Raw genomic sequence first — 20,528 nt, forward strand, 5'->3', positions numbered from 1 at the left:
CTCTACAAACAATGAAGAAACAGTCCACACAGGTCAGCTTTCAGTCTAGGTGAACTTTGCAGCATGTGACTAATGTGTCATAGTCTACCTTTCCATCGTCAGTGTGAATAACACTGTCAGTAAGGAATCATAAAAGCTGGCTACTACTGCATGACCCACACTAAGCTAAGGGCTACATACACAAGTTCTCCTTCAATCCTCAGAATGACTAAGGAAATAGCAAGCATCACTACCATCTTATAGAAATAAATAAGCAAGAATAACTAGAGACCCAGGAGTTAGTTACATTAACAGCCAGGAACTCAAAGCTAGGGAATATCCAAGCATGATTCAAAGCCAGAGATGAGCTCCAACAACTGGCACTCTCATCAGGAGCTCCTGTCCATGGCTCACTACAGATCTCTTCCTTTGACCACAACACATCTTACTAAGAAACACGTTCTCAAAAGCAATTCGAGGAATATCCCCTGGCATATTAGAAGTGGCCCAAGCTCTGTTATCAACCCAGAAAAGCATGGCAGATGTCAGTATAAATAATGTTAGCACTTATCAGGACCAATTTCCATCTTTTGACTTTTGAGAGAACTAAATAGAGGGAACTAAATAGGAACCAAGTGTTTACAAAAATGCCAAATACCATGATAGCACTCAACATCTGTGATTTAATTGGTCTTTAACACATTCATTATTGATAGGCACTCAACATCTATGATTTATTTGGTCTTGAACACATTGATTATCCATTTTTATAAATAAAGAAACTGAAGTTCATACAAATTATATAACTAGTTTGTTAAAGTCCAGAGAGCTACCGAGTAGAGCACTCAGTAAAGAAGCCAAAGTTTCCCTAAACTTCAAACTACCCTTCTTCCATGTGTCACAATGCCAGGTGTGAACACAGAACATGAAGGTGAAAGTTAAAACATGCTGCTCCTGTAAAGAAGGTGTTCTGGGCCTAAAATTCTCTGAACTCTATCCAAAATAGACTCTGGCACATTCTAACCAATGATATATGCGGTCTGAAAAACAAAACAAGCAAATCTTCTTTCAGAGATAGCCTGCATGTGGGCTCACCCACCCGCCCCAACAAGAGGAAAAAAGCACACAAACTTGGGGGTGTAGGCAATGAAATGTGTGTCTGAAAGTGCCCCAGGCCTGCTGGGAGGCTGGCTTCCTTCCTGTTGTTGTCATTACCTTAGTTTTCACAAAAGATGTCTTGTGTTCCTCCACATGTGCCTGATCCTTCCCCTTCGACTGCTTCCCTTTCCATCCCTGTCAGCAGTTTGAGGGTAGAGCCCTAAAGCCAAAACTGAGTGGTTTGGGCATTGCTGAAATGTGCAGCGACAGCAAAACCTGATAACTTGGTATTAAACAGATCATTGTGTCTCTAGTCCATGAATATTCCTGGTACCCAGCGGCTGCTGGGACTGCAGTTGGCCAGATGGCCTAGGAGTCTAGTACGATACAGGGCCCACCGCCACCCCACCCTGATGTGATGCATCACACTCACCTCTGCTTTTCTCTGTTTTTCCTCTTGTTCTCTCTGTTCTTTCTCCATACCAACCAGCTTGAGCTTCAGCTCAGACACCTCAGTCATCAGATCTAGCTTCTGGGTCTCCAGAGATGTGCGACTTAGCAGCTCCTGTAAGCAAAAATGGATCTCAGCATCATAAGCCACCATGGCCACAAGGCCAGCTGCAGCTCCATCCATAGCACATGAGGCAATGTCTACACTGTGTCTTATACAGCCTAGAGTGGGGACTACTGTATAGCAGCCATGGGTCTATCAGGAGAGGTTTGGCTGACCCAAGGTCACTTGGGGACAGCACAACCCCTGACATCACCCAGTATGCTTTGAAAGACATTTCTCAAAAAACATATTTCTCCATAGTAACCATTATTAATTATTTTCAGAGAAAATGAATGGGCACTTTCAAAGGATGAACATTTCCCATCTCTGTTTTCAAGGCGAAGCAGCAAGCTTTCTCAATCAGAACAAATGAATATGAATTCATGTTGACAACAGTTTTTGAAAATAGAAATTTCTAGACCAGCTCCTGGGTACAATCAAAGATCAGTCTAGTTTCCCACAAATTTCAACACAAGACATCATTATAATGAATCTAGAGAGAAGTCAGAGTATAGAGTGGATTCCTGATGAGTGCTTCTGTTAGACGGCTCTTTCCTGAACTATACCAAAATTACAACTGGCTATCATAAGATGTAGATAAATTTATTCTCTACTGATTATGGAAAGACCAGGGACATTATTTTTAGTCCTGCTGTCACTAGAACAATGGCTGACAATTAAATACCCCAGCTCCTGGACACCAAGCCTGCCATAAACACACACATTTATTAAACATAAAGAAGAGGAAACAACAGAGGATATAGGCAAGACAGTGCTGAAGCATTACTAAGGACCAGAAATACTTCCAGTGGTACAAGGCAATACGGTTTTGCATCAGCAAATGGCAATATCATGATAGCTAAAAATCTTGGCTCATGGTAGACTTTGTCTGCACAGGTCCTAGCACTGAGGACCTACAAGGAAACCAAAAGAGCATCTGGAAAAGAAACAACCTCCTGCATAGTCTGAACACTGTGTGTCATCTCAGCCAACCCAACTTTGGCACACAGAATGATGGTCTCTGATTTCATAGGTCTCAAACTGTCCTGCCATCATGAATCACAGAGGAGTTTGACAGACGCTTTCCTAACCTCATCCTAAAGGTACCAATCCCTGACAAATCTGGGCTACAAACTAACTGGACTGGATAACTAGAAGCCCTTCTGAGTCCTGGGCCAAGGCAACAGGCTCCTCCTGGTCAGCTGGACTTGAAGCTGGATGACAGGGCAGAAGCAGGAGCACTAGAGCATTTAAAACCATGGGATACTTGGCCATGAGGAATCAGTCAGATGAGATGTCCAAGGTCATGATTTGTGAGTGCTTCCTTTACAGCAAAGACTGCTGGCTGCTTTTATACATATCCTCTTCACACTCCTCCCCAGGGACTTGGCAGTAAATAGTGGTATCTGAATTCTACAGATGAGAAAGCAGGCGCAGGGAGAGAAAGCAAATCTGCTAACCATGGACATAATGCCAATCATAAGCAGAGTTAGTTTGCAAACTATCACCTGTTTGACTTCAGAATTCATTTCTGTTGTATGTATCATCCTGTTTTCTAAGCCAGGGTGGGAGGTGTGTGCTGTGAATCAAAGAATTTAAAGAGAAATAACAAAATGTTGAAAAAGGCAGTTAACAAATATTCACTGAGCCCAGGAGATGGCCACTTAGATTGACAGGGTTTCACTGGATACATACAACATAGAACTCTGTTGTTGGGGCTGAGCAAGCTGTAAAGCATCTTAAGCAGTTCTTCCCTGGGTGGCAGGACACACCAAAATGATGATTTCTCTTGGCCTAGAGTATGTGAAGTTCATATGATGTTCATAATCCTCCCTTCTTATCATTTATTCTCTTCTACATCCCCTTCCCTCTTCCTATCTCCATTTTTTTCTACACTTCATTCTCTTAATCTCTCCATCCTCACATCTGCATGCCTTGTTCTAAAACTAATTTTAGGCAGTCTGCAAAATATATATTTACAGTGAAAAATATATCAAGGCTAGCGAAATGGCTCAGTGGATAAAGGACTTGCCATTTGAGAGTGGGGACTTGAGTTCACATCTGTAGAACCTACGTAGTAGGGAGCTGGACACGGTAGCAAATGACTATAATGCCAATTCTATTCTGGCAAAATGGGATGCAGACACAGAAGAGTCCACAGATGCTTGCACAAACCTAGTCTGATACATACAAGGCAAGATACCTGTCTCAGAGAAGGTGGAAGGCATGAAATAACATCTGAGGTTTTCCTATGACCTCTAGATATATGTCATGGTGCACATGTACACACACACACACACACACACGCACACACACCAAAAGAAAAAAAAACATAAAAATTAAAAGTAGGTAAGATAAGAGGAGACACTGAAGACACACTTATAGCTAGTAGAAAACTGGTAAGTGACTATAAACAGCTGGGGTGACCCACAACATGTGGATACACAAGTTTCCGAGCTGCCTATGCAAAGGGACAAAAACATAATTCCACAAAGTAAAATCCATAAGGACAATTTCTCTGGTGTGCTGAGATCTAAGAAAAAAGGAGTCTTCTGTAAGATTTCATTTGTTTTTAAACACCTAACCAGTAGGCCAACATTTAGAAACATGACAATTGAAAGCACAATCCCTGTGGGATGCTGGATGATCTTAAGATGATAACCATACACTTTTGTCCAGGGATCAGCATTCCAGACATTGCTTTGGTGAACTTTTGAAAAGCCTACGTCTTCTCTGCTCTCACCACTGTCAAAGCCTCCTAGTCATTTAAACTCCCAGGTTGTAATTAGTCATACCAGTGTTGCAGCTGATGAGGACAGTGCTGTAATTAGTTCCAATAGCCATCCTCATTAGTTACGCTGGTGTTTAAATTGGTCATGCTAACATTCCAAATGTACATTTGGGTCGGACACGCTCAAATTTTAATCTGAAACCTGAGGTTGTTTAATTGATTACAGTTCACTGATAACAAAGCTTTACTGGCTCCCTAGTGCTTCTACCACTTTCAAGCCTTTTGTTGACATTCCTGCCTTATCCTTGCCGTGAACATTACTATTCTAGCCCATGAACTCAAAAAAGCCAGCCTTCAAGTCAACACATCACCAAGATCCTCGCACATCTGTGTTCACTGCAGCAATGTTCACAACAGCTGTGTCATAGACCCAACATAAGTGTCCACTGATTGACGAATGTATAAAGAAAATGTGTACATACATGCAATGGAAACTTTTTTCAGCCATAAAGAACAAAGTTATGTCACTTGTAAGAACTGGAAATAATCTAATAATTTTTAGTTCTAATAATAATTAGGTCAGTCACAAAAATAGACATTTTGTCTCTCAGTTTGGGACCTAGATTTTATATAGCTACATAAAGTTGTATGTGTACATGATATAAAGTATAACTGAAACTGTGTGGAGGAAAAAAAGGAATTTACAGAAGGGGCAGGGATAGGGAAAGGGAGGGTACCAGATATGGGGGAGATCCATATACAGTATATACCTGTATAAAAGTTTTTGAAAAACTTACTGGATCATAAAAAGAGATATGAAAGCACAAGTTGTTAAGAAAGGGATCAGAAGTGGGACAAGAGAGAGTAATGGGGGGAATATGATCAAATTACATTAAATACATGTGTGAAGATGTCATAAGACTCATTACATACAATTAATATAGACTAATAAAAAAGACAAAAAAAAAAACCCAGAAAATAGAATTGTAATGATGACTGATGTTGGGGGAAAAAAAAAAAAAGGTCAAGCTTCAACAAATTTAAGCCAACCCAGCTCAATTTCCCTATCTCAAGACCCAGTGAGGTCCCTGGTCACTATTAGGAACCAGGTTCTCTGAAGTACATAACTTAACAGGCATTAGCTATCCTGCAACCTCAATGCTGCCTTCCGCCCCCAACACGAACAGCAGTTGCATCTGACATGCTATGTTTCTCTCTCTCCAGTCATCTCAGATGAAGAAGAACACTCTGACCCCACCAACCCAACTTACAGAGAACATCCATCTCCCATCCCAGGCCTGCCTCCAGACCACTGTGTGTTCCCACCAATCGTCCACATTTATCCCAAGGCAGCACTGTTAAGCTACAGTACATTCTCCCAAATACCCAGAAGCAAAGCAGTTTCCACTCCCCACAGGCATTTGTCTTTTGATCAATGGCTTTTCTACGTACATTAGGTGATCTGCGTCTTCTCAGGAACTTCAGCATCCTTGTGAATGACCGTTCCGTTCTGAATCCTGGTGAATGACCGTTCTGTCCTGTATCTGCTTGCAGACCTTCTGTTCAGCTTCACACTGACCTCAGCTACTGAGGGCTTTGCTTCTCACTGGCAGGGTCACAACTAGGTCCTCATCTGCACCCAGAATGTGTTTGCTTTGTCTCCAAAGTATTCAACTCTTAAGTTCTCTTGTCTGACCTTTTTCAACTATCTCTCTTGCTCCCTCAACCTAGAATTTCTTCTTCTGTGTCCACTGGTTACTTAGTAACTCCCTGTTTTCCTGGTCTATCAACTTTGTTTAACAATATTTGTCTCCCTGGCCACTCTGTACGTGGAGATTTGTCCTTTTATTTGTATTCATATCTACACCAGAAAACTCCTTCCTCCAATGTCCCCTACCCCAGACCTGATGGCCTTTGTTTACCAGGGCCCAGATGGAGCCAAATCTGTTTGTATTTGTTTCCACTCCTGATGACCTGAGCATTGCTACTGAAAGTCATTTAATCATGCTCATTGGTCTCAATACAAACTCACCATATCTGATTACAGCTTATCTGCCAATACTGCCTGGTAAAACCTTACACATCCCCTGGCTTGTTCTCTCAGCGACTGTTCCAAATCTTTCCTGTCCCTCTAAGCCTTAGACTCCACAATGTCCTCTTGCCAAAAAACCTCTCCTCCTATCTACCAACACAATAAAAAAACCACCATCACTCACTGAATTTACATTCTTTTTATTTCAGATTTTTCCACTATCACCTCCTTCACCTCTCTTAAATCCCTATCTTAGTGGGAGCAAACATGCTTGCATATCCGCGCATGCGTGCTCTCCCCCCCCCCTCCATTCTAAAGCTAGTCTGTCATGACCGCACCCTGTCATCTTCTGTCAGGTTCTCTCACTTTCAGGAACTATTTTGTATCACAGAAAGCTGGGTATGTTGACATACATCTGTAACCCTAGCACTCAGAGGCTGAGTGAAGGGGGAACCCAGATTGGGCTACCCTGCAGCCCTCCCCAACCCCTGTAAGAGAGAGAGACAGAGAGACAGAGAGACAGACGACACACACACACACACACACACACACACACGCATGCACGCACGCACGCACGCACAGAGAGACAGAGACAGAGAAACAGACACACAAGCACACACACATACACAGAGAGAGCTAGAGAGAGACAGAGATACAGAGAAAGGTAGAGACAGACAGACACACACACACACATACACACAGAAAGAGAAAAAAAGAGAGAGTAGTGCTTCCAGAATTTTGTTTCTCAATTACACCATTTTGACTGACCTTCCCACTCCCGCCCTTCAAGGTATCCTCACAACTTGGTGAATATCAGTTACCTGGGCAGCTAACCAGTAAGTAGTCTTTGTTGGTGTCCCTTGATCATCTTCTAGCTAGTAACTCAGATGGATTCCCATTCACTGGGACCTAGCCACTCCCTCACCTTTGTGCTGCCTTGGAAGGAGCTCCCACCAAGCTCTGCGCTAGTCTGGGATAGGACCATCAATCATGCACTCTGACCGGCATTTAATCTCATCTTCACCATCAGCTCTCATTCCTTGGGCTATAAGCATGATCAAATTTCTGACGTTCTAAAGAAGCCTCCCCTCTGAACTCCCTTGCCTTTAAAGTTACCACAAACTCATAGGTCCTGTCTCTGCATAAGTAAATGTGTGCTGTGTGTGTAATACATACATATACATATACACCATATACATATACATATGTATGAGAGAGAGAACCCTCCCTCTACCCCTTCCCCCTTGCCTCCTCTTCTTTGTATTCCTCAACAAGATGTCTGTCTGCCTGCAGCCTGCTTGCTGCCTTCGCCTAAGTAAGGGGCACAGTCTTACTTCTAGGATCCAGTGTTTAAACTTCAGCCGTAACTTATATTTCTAGGCTTTTACAGACTCCGTAGCATTTATTCAGCGTAAGTTCCCGTCTGTTGCCTCATCTTCCCTTTACCAGATGTCCCTGACCATTCGCTCTGCTCACTCCCTCTCCTTTGCTGGCTGCCTTTATTCTGTCTTCTCTAAGGGAAACGTTCCTGTGTCACTGCTAGCTGTCACTCCCAGCACTGGAATCAGCTCTGGATACAAACTGCCTGTCTGAGGCTGCCCAGGCTTCCTGACCTACAGGGTAGGACCCCACTGGGCGATGCTTAGAGTCCTGCAGCTACCATGATGGATGCAGGGAGGCAGCAGCAGGGGGGCAGTAGGCTGAGGGTAAGGGAAGGAAGCTTCCCAAGCAGCACTCCTACTCCTAACTACTGCAAGGCTGCCTGCAATTTAAAGGATGGGGGCAAGGAGGAGGGAGGGGCATGGAAGGCTTATTTCACTTAGTGTGAAGGACTGTGAAACTGGGTAAGGACACTTTAGAAAGAAGAATGAACAAAACTATCACTTGCTCCTCTCTTTTCACCGCCACCACTAACTTCTTCCAGAAGCACAAGAACATCTCCTTTCTCAGAGATGAAAGAAAGTTTACATCTCAGAGCAAACGGCCATTTCCTTTTTCCCAAGGCTCAGGTCCTGACTGGAGCTGATAAAAAAAAAAAAAAAATTCTGCCTTTCAACTCATTCTCTCCTTAGAGGACCACATCTTGAAGCAATTACCTCCATCTTTATGAGTGGAACATGACCCAGGGAATTACTGACAGGGGACTGCAGCCAGCCTGGCAATCTGAAACCAGAATGAAAGAATGGGCTGGGGAAAGACAAGAAAGCAAAACCCTGTCCCTTTGCCCTTTGAAGTCAATGGCTCCGGCCTTGCCATGGAGCTAGGATCATGAGGAACACTGCAGAAAAGGGGTTTCCAAACTGACTCTGGCTCCATTCAAGCCTCACTTCCCACTGACTGAGTCTCTTTGAACTCTCTGCCTCACTTGCACATACACCACTATACATCACTAATAATAATAATAATAATAATAATAATAATAATAATAAATTAAAAGAAATAAGAACAGATTTATTGACCTTCCCAGATCAACATCCAGGCTCACTGACTCCCAGTCACTTCGCACCTCAGTTGGCTTCACATAAACCCTGGGGTTCTATAGTTTACGCTGGAGGCTTGAAACACACTGATGTTGTTCCCTGTTTCTCAGAGCAGGGTAGAGCCTTCACAAAGTCAGGACAACTTGCATCCTCCTTTCCTTCCCAAGGTATCTTCAAACATGTTGCCGTCTAGGTGGACCTGCCCCTGTATACTTCTTGTTTATCTACTACCAAGAGAGGTCTTTCCGTTTTCTCCTGGAGACTGGACGAGTTCATGTTCAATTGCAGCAGGTAGGAGATCAGTGATGAGCAGGGGCTGGGCTGGACCAGTCTGGGGAAGTCAGAGGAAGCCTGCCTCATAAGGTGGGTGAGAAGCTAATCTCTGCCTCCTGGGCTCCTGGAAGAAGTCTGACACTGGTACACCAGCTATGAGAAAAGACATCTCAGTGGGATTGCTGGAGCTTAACAAAGCACTAGTTTGGGGCTATGCATATTGCATCTGGGTTTTCTTAAGTCCATGTCATGTTTTAAGAGAATGGCCCCCACAGGCACATATGTTTGAATGTTTGGTCCCCAGTTGTTTGAACTGTTTGGGGAGGATTAAGAGATGTGATCTTGTTAGAGGAGGTGTACCACTGGGGGTGAGTTTTGAGGTTTCCAAAGCCCACACCATTCCCTAGTTATCTCTCTCTTGCCTCGAGTCTGTGGAACAGGATGTAAGCTACTGCTCCAGCACTATGTCTGCCTCCCTGCTGTTATTTGTTCCCAGCCATGATGATCACAGACTCTAACCCTGTGGAAATATGAACCCCCCAATAAACTCTTTCTTTTATAAATTGCCTTGGTCATAGTATCTTAACTAAGTAATTAAGTAAATGAGACAGTCTCCCAGTGCTATTCCAGCCCATGGGTGGGAGACAGTCTAGAGCATACAGTGTAGGCTAGAGATCTCCAGGCCAGGCATGACCTATAGCAACTTACTCTGTAGTTCACACAGGACATTTCAAAATGGAAATGAGTTGTTACAATTTTAAGATATTTTTAAATATTTAATTTTTACCGGGGGGGGGGGGAGAACAGCAACAAACTAGACTATCTTGCATTACTGGGTCCACAAAGGCAGTAAACTAGCACTCAATAACAGTACCTTTAGACAGGATGTATCAGTGTGCAGTGTTATCTGGACCAGCACATTCAGGGGAAGTAATGGGCACTAGGCAAATAGAAGGCCCTACTGGAGACAGGAAAAGATCTCATCCAGAGCAATGGGTCAGGTCTGGTAGGACAGGAATGGTCTCCCAGGCTAGCAGAAAGAAGCAATTGTGTCCATTCTCTGCCTCTAGGCCATGAGTCATTCTTGTTCCAACCACCAGAAGCCAAGAGCCCTGCAGCCAAGGATATCTCAGCCAAACTAGGCAAGTCTCTACCTGCCCCCAGCTCATAGGACATATACATATTCCTGGCTATAAACAGTATTGAATCAGCACTGCAGTGCAAGAACCAAGGGTCTTCACAAACAGGATCGAGCAGATTCCACAACAGCAGCAGCACTGAACTGAAGATCTAGAGCTGGAATCACCAAGTCCAACAAACATCTAACGGATGTTTGAGGTTCAAACATGAGGTTCAAATGTGTCCCATAATTTGAACTTGTAACCTTTATGAAATGCTACCCTTAAAAGATTGAGAAGCCATACTTAAAGTTATGGACATAGAACTTGGTCAAATTCTAGAAGCGACAAATGCTGAGCCACCCTTATTCTAAACTGTAGCAGGTGATAGATGACATCACATTTACTACGTAACAAACCGATGCTTAATACCTCACTCACAGCACACGACAAAGAATTAGAATAAATGGGATACCAAAGCTAATCAACCTAAGACTTTAAAAACATCCAAAATGCTTTCTTTGTGATAATGCTGACAGACAGCTAAGCCAACCTCTGCCTAGGCAGTGCTGGCCCTCTCTATCAGACTCCTCCACAGACAGAAACACTGCCGTAGCGGGAAGTAGAGCAGTTCAGAAGACAGCACAAACACTCAACTCCAGCACTACAATGCAGCCATTCTCCAACCTCCAAAACTGTGGCTTCCAGCCAGGTGCCACCTTCCTGAAATGTCATCCCTCTGACATTTTCTCATGTATTCACTTTCATGTTCTGCTTTCCATGGTCTCTTTTTGAACTGTTTACAATTGTCTATCATCTTCCTTCCTTACCCTCCCCCATCAAAACCACACCTCAGGCAACCTGTGTGTGTTTCATGCAAGATTTTTTCCCCCCATCAGACTATTTTCTTTCCCAGGTAGTCAAAAGATAGATAGATTCATTTTTTTTTCTTCCAAAAAAGACCTGTTGTTGCTAGTCATAATTTCTCAGGAAAAATTCTAAGTTAAGAAAAATGGTATGTAATCTAAACAAAATCAAACTGAAGTGTGTAATTTATTAATCAGGAGTGAGAAGATAGCAAATTAATTATAACCTCCACACTGCTGCAACTAGTGTTTTGTTTTGTTTTGTTTTTTGAGACAGAGTTTCTCTGTGTAGCCCTGGCTCTCCTGGAACTCCCTCTGTATACCAGGCTGACCTTGAACTCAGATATCCACCTGCCCCTGCCTCTGCCTCTGCCTCTGCCTCCTGAGTGCTGGATTAAAAGCATGCACTATCACCTGGTAACTAGTATTTATAAAGACATGTCCATCAAGATACTGATTTACCCTTTCTTCCCTTAACTTCTTCAAATGCACCCAAGCAAAACTAAGACACCCTGAAACTATGACATTTATTCTAAGATCCACAGTAGAATGTGAAGACTGTTTACAGGCTGATCTTGACAGTTTTTTTTAAAAAAAGTGGAGCTCTAAGGAAAGGATTATAATCAGTCATTTAAGTAAATCCACTCATTTTAAGGGAAAGGCTTTTGTTCTCTGAACAGAGGATGAGACTCTACAAAGCAAACATACATAGAAGCTTCCTGCATGCTTGAATTTTCAAAATAGCCAAAGTGCAAGGATAATTTAAGCAAAGAAAATCTATGACTGGATTGAATCAAAAGTCTAACAGTGTGCTCAGCAGACCTTAAAGACTTTTCATGACAATTCAGGACCCCTTTGTAGTAGCCCCAACTCATTTTTTACATATGATACAATTATTTGGGGAAGAAGGATGGTTAGGTCAATTCTGATATTTTGACTTAAAATAATTGTAATTCATAGTAGCAATAACTACACCGTTACATTTTTCCAAATGGAAAAGAGCCACCACACCATATTTAAGCATACAAACCCTAAGGACTAGACTATCTCTCTGTGGGACCACAGCTTTGCATATCATGTGTACACACACTGGAACCACCAAAAAGACTCTGTTTACAAAGTAAGGAAGCAGCTAACTATTGCTTTCTTTTTTGATATCTACTAGATTACAGTAAGGTGGTATTTATGTCATAGTTTTTAATCAAAAGAAACTATAGAGGGAATGACTAGAGTGAGGGTGGGGAAAGAGGCAGAAAATAAGCTGACATGTTGACTTTCTACAACCCCAGATGCCACCCCTTGGCAGATGACAGCCTCTATGATAAAATGATATGACATGGCCAGCAGAGAGAAAGTGTTCCTGGGACTCCGTCTAACCAGCTCAACAAGTTATTTCCCACCGGCCAGCCCCGCCCCACCTCGCCCTCACTGTTCAGGTTGGTTTCACCTGCTGTCTAAACATTGCACAGTGCACAGCCAACCCCACCTCCAGGCATCATAGGAGAGTAAGTAGGAGCCCATAAAGGGGCATTAACATCAGAGCTGCTTCAGGCCCAAAGCCCTCCACTCCACCTGCCCATACCTGCTGAAGCATCTCTTCGGCAGCATTGAGCTTCACCTGGTGTCCTTCCAGACACACTTCAAGGTCCCGGATCTTCTCTCCTTGGGCTTCCACTTGGTCTGTGAGGACACTCACCTGTTGCCGAACATAAACAATAGTGGAGGACTGTGTGTCAGGCAGAGAAGTCCCCACTATGGGGTGGGTGAGCTGTGAAAGCAACCTACTGTTGAAGGCCTTTCTTTAGGTGAGTGAGTTGAGGAAGGATCCCAGAGGAAGGCAGCTCCAGTTAGAATCTCACCTTACCAGGCAATCTTGGCCACTGCCTAAATGCCTTGGTTACATTTCCTGCTCTTGACAGACTTGAGAGGAACGCACCTACCCAAGAGTCATGAGAGCTGCCTCTGGGCTGGACTCTTGCCCCTATTCCTCTAATAGGGCAGCCCGACTTCAACGCATATCTCAGCTCTTGCCGGGGCTCTGCCACCTCATGGGGAAGAGCAATCCAAACCTTTATGGAAACCAACCAATGACCTACCTCTCTCATACGGGTGTGGGGACTGCTCACCTATCAAGTGAGTGTTTGGAAGTAATTAAGGAATGTGGGACGTAAAGGGCATGTATTAGCACTGACAAAACTTGGCTCCAGAAAGGTTTCTGTGCTTTACAGGCCAAAACACGACTCTTAAGTCATACAAATGCCAAAGCCACACTACACACACGTGGCAGAAAGAACTCATTTTTTCCTGAGGAACCCTGAGATTGTCTATGGAAATACTAAGAAAACTACATTTACACCAAGTCACTTTTATTATCACACACACACACACACACACACACACACACACACACACACACACATATTCTCTCTCTCTCTCTCTCTCTCTCTCTCTCTCTCTCTCTCTCTCTCTCTCTCTCACTGTTTTGGTAGGCTTCTCTATTAGCCAAATGACCCCTAGGATCCTTTCTATGTTTTATTTATTATGAGACAGTTCAATCCAGGAAGACGAAAGAGAATGGGTAACCTTTCAAAAATGAAGGAATCAATGAATAGTAAATCATGATCTTCTTGGTCCTTTATATATAGGTTATTTTAGTTAATTTCTAATTCTAATGATTAATGAAGCATGAAGAAGTTAATGTAAGTTCATTTATGAGTGTTTAAATGAATTGTATGAATTAGAAAGTTCCTATTCTCAAAGGCACACATTTAAATGAGCCTGTCAACTTTATATATTGTACTTCTAGACCCAAATAGGAGTGAATGATTGAAACATTCTTGAAGCTGATACAGGGTGTGCTGACATCTCAATAATCTAAAGATGGGCTCCTTCCAATGACTAGGCCCATTTAAACAACACATTTGTGAGTGTGTTTGTGTTACTGTTACTATTCCTTATTTTATATGCATGCTTGTTTTGTCTGTATGTATGCCTGCATGCATGTGTGTCCAGTGCCTGCAGAGGACAGAAAAGGGTGTCAGATACCCCAGAACTGGAGTTGTTAGTTGCCATATGGGTGCTGGGAATCAAACCCAAGTCCTCTGGAAGAACAACCAGAGATCTTCACCTCTGAGCCATCTCTCTAATCACATGTTTTTATTTGGTTTTGATCCTTGTTCCTGAATACTATCAACAGCACTGGTCTTTTCAACTAGTAACTACACTTTCAAGAGAGTGGGACTCTGGGGGAATGATTGTGCTTCCTGGAATTCAGGGTTTCTGTTTTGGGAAGGTGTTTTGTGGCTGGTGCCACTACAAGGATTAAAATTTATAAAGCTGTAACACACTTAGGGACTATGTGCTGGTGGGGGTTTGTAGAGTAGTACAGGTCATAGGTCAGCTGCACAGAAAGCCAAAGACAAAGGGCTACAGGGGTCTTCTGAGCTTCAGGTCAACTCTAATGTGACTCAGGAGGTAAGGAAACTGACACTAAAGATTTCAGAATCCTATCTTCATTCTGTAAGAACAAATACTTTTCAGTCCTATATTAAACATAATTTTAGGTATTGGGAGGGGACAGAAACTAATCTTGTTCTTCTACAAATAGACCCAGAAAACCTTATTCTGGGTCAAGGGCTCCAACTCATTCAGTCTGACTCAACTGCACTGTGGATTATGCAAGAGGCTGTGCCCTGATGAGAATCACAGAACCAGCTCCACGGGCCACTACTGAACAGGGCAGAAGCAAGAAGCTGCCCACAGCTCCTGGTGGAACAGAAACCATGAGGGTCAACTTTCACCCTTATTAGTCAACAGCGCCTCAATTGTGTTTGGATTATTTAAACAGGGATTAGTCAAGAATTTGGTAAGAACAGAAATGGCTGTGAAAGGGGGCATTATTACATGGGACTTCTTTATTAATTGTAATCCCCTCGAAATAGCTATGTGTTGTTTCAATCATGGACGGTCCTGGTTCAAAAGTTTGCAATTTCATACTGTTTGCTACACAGTTCTAAATTGGATTGTCATTTCATGAATCATGTCTTGGGGATGAAGTTTCAAATTGTACCCTTCAAGGGACCTGTGCTATAAAAGCAGGCCCCTGCTACCCCCTCAAGGGGGCTTCCACCCCTTCTTTCCAGGGACTCCAGCCACAACAGCCCCCTGCTGTTCTGTCTGCACACCAAGGACACTTCCATCTCTGTGGGTGGGCTGGGCTGACCAGTCCCTTTGCCTGGAATGCACTCCTCCAGGTATCTGTGATTCTCTCCCTCCTGCCGGGAGCTCTTGTCTGCACACTTATCTGGATTTATTTTTCTCCATGGTACTTATCACCACCTGAAGTATTTTAGGTATTAGTTTGGGTTTGTGCACTCTCTCTCCGTCTTATTCACTGATACACCCACAGGATCTAAAACCAGTATCTGACAAATCGGATATTCAATTACTTTATAATGATTTAATTATTCAAAAAGCCAATGAAGGATCTGGAGAGATGGGTCAGTGGTTAAGAGCACTGATTTTTCAAGAGGACCCAGGTTCAATTCCCAGCATCCACATGGCAGCTCACAGCTGTCTTTTACTCCAGTTCCAGAGGAAGGAAGGAAGGAAAGAAGGAAAGAAAGCAAATAAAGAATAAAACTAGCCTATAAAATTCTATGTTTGGTATGAGCTCAATCATTTAAAGGAGGTGAGAGATGCACAACCAAAGGACAAGAAGTTAACCTAATCTGCTTCTTGAAATGCTCAGAATTTCCAGTTTCTAAAGGAATTGATTAATCCTATGTTTTTAAAATAAAATAAAACAAGAAAGAAATAAACATACCTCCATCTCATTCACAATCTCTACTGCTCCAAACTAAGGGGCCAACACCAGACCCCACTTCCCCCTCCTATCCTTCCTCCATTTCAGCACAAGTCATTTTTATGTTCGGGTGGGGGAGGGGGGGCTGTCTCATGTGGCTGGCCTCAAACCAACTTTAAATTTCTAGACCTCCTGTTTCCACCTCCCAAACACTGGGATTACAGGTGTGCACAATCCCAGTGTACCGGGGATGGAATCCAAGGGCTTCATGCATGCTAGGAAAGCACTCTAAAGACTGCATCCCCAGCCTCCATCACCAGACATATTTACCTCCCTTCAAGCTTTTTAAGAAGCTGATATTAGGACACTGATCTCTACATTCTCTAAACTATCAATTCGTATGTGATGCAGAGCAGACACTGAATACCTGCTTGCTAAATGTAGCTGTGCATTTGAGGATAACACAGCAAAGAGCTCCTGCTGCAGTGCGGGCTCTCTGGAAGAACACCCAATGTGATGTCCAACCAAGGACTTTTGAAAGCAAGAGGCTGTTTTGGTGTTCTTTTTCTGTGAGAAGTTTCAAATCTCTGCTCCTCTAACAGAGCAAGAGAGCCAGCAAAGGCCTAGCCCACGCTACCAGAGCAGGGGATCTGGCATCTAAGTGATCGGTTTGAATCCAGCTTCAGACTCATGGACCGGATTCCATTAGCATGCTCCCTGAGGCCTGTGTCACTCAAGGTTCAGTTTTACTAGTGACAAAGGATGCACTCATCTCCCTCAGCAGACTTACAGGCTCCCAGATGACTGGCCCCAGTTTGCTCATTGCTAATACCCAGTTTCAGCCTGCCCACAGGGTTTATAGTGTGCAAAGAGAGCTACTTGGAAGCACAAGATAAATGAAGGATTCACAGCCTAACAACACTTTCCAACAGAGGACTCCCCCTGTGCCTCCCTTTCCTGGGGAAGCTATGGAGCAAGACTGGAGTCTTGGGGACTCACCTGGAGTATGAGGGACTCTTTATCTCCTTCTAGCCGGGCCAGGCGTTCCTGGTAGGTTTCATTACTAGCAGCCGTGTGGTGATTTACCTGGGACTGAGGAGGGGGGAAAGAACACACTTAAAGGCCTAGAAAAAAAAACACTGCCCACTTCCAAATGCAAAACGCAATGTATGTCGTTTATAAGGACAGTTTTGGCAATGCTATGTGCAAACCCAATCCCAAAACAGGAAACCTGATTTCAAGACAGCCCAGAGGACCAGACTACATGCCACTACAAGGTGTGTCCTAGAAGATGGTGAAACCAGCCCTGATGACCTCACCCTTGGCTGGAAGGGCCTCAAAAGAGCTTCCAACCAACCAGCAGGGCTTGACCTGATTGGCTGGGGGCATGCTGGGTCTGGTTCAGCTGGAGACACAGCCTATGGAGGGTCTGCTCTGGAAGGAGACTAGAGTCAACACCACTTGCCAAGCATATATGTGGGAAAAAGTGGGACAACAGTCTTGGAATCCTCAATGTTTCCGGCTAGAGTTCTGCAGATTCACTGCATCCTAAACAGTCAAATGGAGAACTGAGAAAACCAACTGCAAGGTCCGCCCCAAACCCAGCCACGATGAGAGCATTGCCTTACACCATGTCTCAGCAGTGCTCAGCCAAGAGCAGTAAGCTTCAGTGGCACAATTTTGAGAGGAATCTAAACAAATAATACCCAGAGGATCTCAAGGAGTGAAACAGGGAAAATGGTAAATGTAAAGCTAACTAGGAACTAGAAAGAAAAGAAGAGAGAGGAGGTGCAAAACGGCCAAGACCGACAGACTCCTCCAAACTGCCCCGAGCCAGTCAGACACAGGAGCTGTCACTTTCTAGGTTTGCCTAACCTGATTTGAGAGGGAGTGAGGTAGGAGCTCCGAATGGCACAAAACTGGCTCCCAGCCCACCAGTGCTCACTTCCTCCATGCCAAATAAGAGGCTGAAACCAGGGGTCCACAAGCAGCCATGCAGAGGGTTGCTGGTCTGAAAGACTAGATCTCACTGCTTAGTGGGAAAGTTGTTATCCTGATAATCTGGGCTGGTCAATGATCAATTCCTGAGGGAGGTGTTTAATCACCAGAGAAAAGCACAATTGTGCAAATGGGCAGGTCAGAGAGGCCCAGGGTTGGCCCATCTTATCATGAAGCTTATCTCCCACATTTCAGCTACCAGAATAAGCTGTCCAACCTCTGTGTGTGAGGAAAAGCACCTCCTCTGCCCTTCATTCCAGGTGATGGGCAAGTGACAGAGCCATTCCCATCCGAGAACAGCATGAGGAATAAGCATTTTGTAAAATGGAGCCTCACTAGAGAGAGCACTGGGTTTCTGTGGAAGGGACAGTAGTGGGCTGAGTCTGGGGCACTTCCCAGACAGCTGTGCCAGGCACAGTTGAGATGGCACCTGGTGACACCACTGCCTTTCCTTCCAGTCCAGCTCAAGCCTGCACCATCTCATCCTCTGTGACAGAATCTCTTTCATGCCATAGACAAAGGGCCTTCACAATCACCAATGGCTTCTTTGTCAATGGCAGTTTACTGCTGCTAGAGTAGTTAATATCCAGGTACTGCCATGGCAGACTCTCCTCCAGCATCCAGAGGTGGGTCATAACCAGCATTTATTTTTTCTGAACTGGTAAGAGACAACTCTTAGGAGCAGGACACATTCTCTCTCAGAAGGGCTCAAAATGAATGGGAATTTTCAGAAGACAGAGAGGAAAGCAGCTAGTCTCCCAAATGACAATGCATGTTGGATTTCAAGGTCAAAACCACCATTATTTATAAATGACACGGTCCAGCCATAGAATCACAACTTGTCCTAAAGGGAGTTGGATAAGAGAAGGCCAAGGGCAGATTTGACCATAAGACTCCAGCAAGTCCCCATGGCCACTGTGCTGTATTCAGTTATTTATAGTCTGCCCCTGCAGTAACTGCTACAATTTTACGTTCCCTTTGCAACATCATTTTTGTTTTGTGAGAGACAGGGTTTCACCATGTATTTCAGTCTGGCCTTTACCTCACCATGTAGCCCAAGCTGGCCTTGAACTCATAGCAATCCTTCCTTGGCCTCCCAAGTACTGGAATCACAGGCATGTACCACCATGTGCAGATGTAACACCTATTTTTAAATATAGTCTAACTTTCCCACTGAGAAAAGGTGAGGTTCAGTCACCACTGAGAGTTGATAGTGTTCTACAAAACCAGGATAGCTCCAACTGGGAGAGCAGTGATAACTCAGAAGCCTCTTTGTTTCCCACCACTTCCTGCCTGCAGAGGCACTAGACACTTGCCAACCAAACTTAAGGTGGCTGCTATCTCTTTGGTTGGATCTAACATCTGCTCTCTTTAAATCCACCAATTAAGGCTTCTTATGGGAAACCAATCTGCATGATGGCAGATCCTGCCTCATTCTCTCTGCCTTTGCTCCTGCATCTTCTTGTGATTCCCTGAGGTGTGCCACATACCCCCATCCATAAACAGAAGCTCTTACTCTCCCCACTATGTTTGCACCACTGATGCCATGCCTGAACTCTAACCCCTGACAGTGAGAGACCTAGGAAACCTATGCAGGTGGTTCTCATACAGGTGGTTCTTCCACAGCTACTCTTCCATCTAGACTTTTGGTGGTTTCTGGGAACGGTAGCTACCAGCTGAGCTGATAACAAAGCTCATTCAAACCAGTCCCACAGTATAATACAAGGTCTGCCTATATAGTCACCCACTGCAGCAGCCATTTGTACTAACTGACCCAAAGTTATGGTAAGAAGATAAGTTAGAGTCCTAAGTTCAGAACAATGCCTGCCACAGAGTTCATAGCACACAGTAGGAAATGCTGATGGTGCAGGCTCCATTCTAGCAGCCAGTAGAAGAAGAAGGAGTTTAATGTGTTAAAAGATGAACACACAGGAGGCTAGGAGGCTAAGTAAGCAGGATCACATGAGGGTAGCCTGGGCTACATAGTGAGATCCTGACAGATAGGTCAGTTCTAGAAAATCAAACTGACTACTTAGGAGAGGTCTACCTATTCCTGGGCAAGAAAGGAATTGCTCTTGCTTTCACTGAGAGACTTTATGTAATGGGATAAACCACATCTATGATGATACTGTAAACAGAGCTCAGTAAAACTCATTGCTTTCCTGAGATGCTTACAAAATAGACAGAAGGATAACACACACAGCAAAGGTCATAGCAGTTCTGTGAGATCAACACAGTATTGTCCAAGCACAGCACCCTCAGCACACAGCAAGCATTTATTTACACAGCATTCGACAGAAGTCAGGCACTGCTCAGAGCACTTTACACACAGTCATTCATCTATTTCTTCCTAGGAACTTGTGAAATGAATGTTACTTTTATTCTCATTTTACATATGAAGAACTATAGAGCAAGTAGATCATATGCTCAAGTTACTATGTAGTAAATAAGTATGCTTTCTGTTTCTGGGGATTAATTCAGGGACAGCTCAACTATAAAATTTGGTTTTTGTATTGTTTTATTGACTGTGTGACTATTCTCACAGTTGGAAAGTGTCTCTAGGGGAGTAGTTAAACAAAAGATAGCTTGTCCATAA

The 20,528-nt window shown here is 43.8% G+C and overlaps 1 protein-coding gene across 1 annotated transcript in view; it reads right to left on the reverse strand.

Moving 5' to 3' along the window:
• The window catches only part of Ppfibp2 (PPFIA binding protein 2), a 165,843-nt gene that overhangs the window by 51,484 nt on the left and 93,831 nt on the right, over positions 1-20,528 (reverse strand). Inside the window, 3 exon segments of the mRNA XM_059269181.1 lie at positions 1,511-1,642; positions 12,713-12,826; positions 16,934-17,026. Coding sequence (XP_059125164.1) covers positions 1,511-1,642; positions 12,713-12,826; positions 16,934-17,026 — 339 coding nt within the window.

The sequence above is a fragment of the Peromyscus eremicus genome, chromosome 1 (assembly GCF_949786415.1).
Source record: "Peromyscus eremicus chromosome 1, PerEre_H2_v1, whole genome shotgun sequence".
Lineage (NCBI taxonomy): Eukaryota > Metazoa > Chordata > Mammalia > Rodentia > Cricetidae > Peromyscus > Peromyscus eremicus.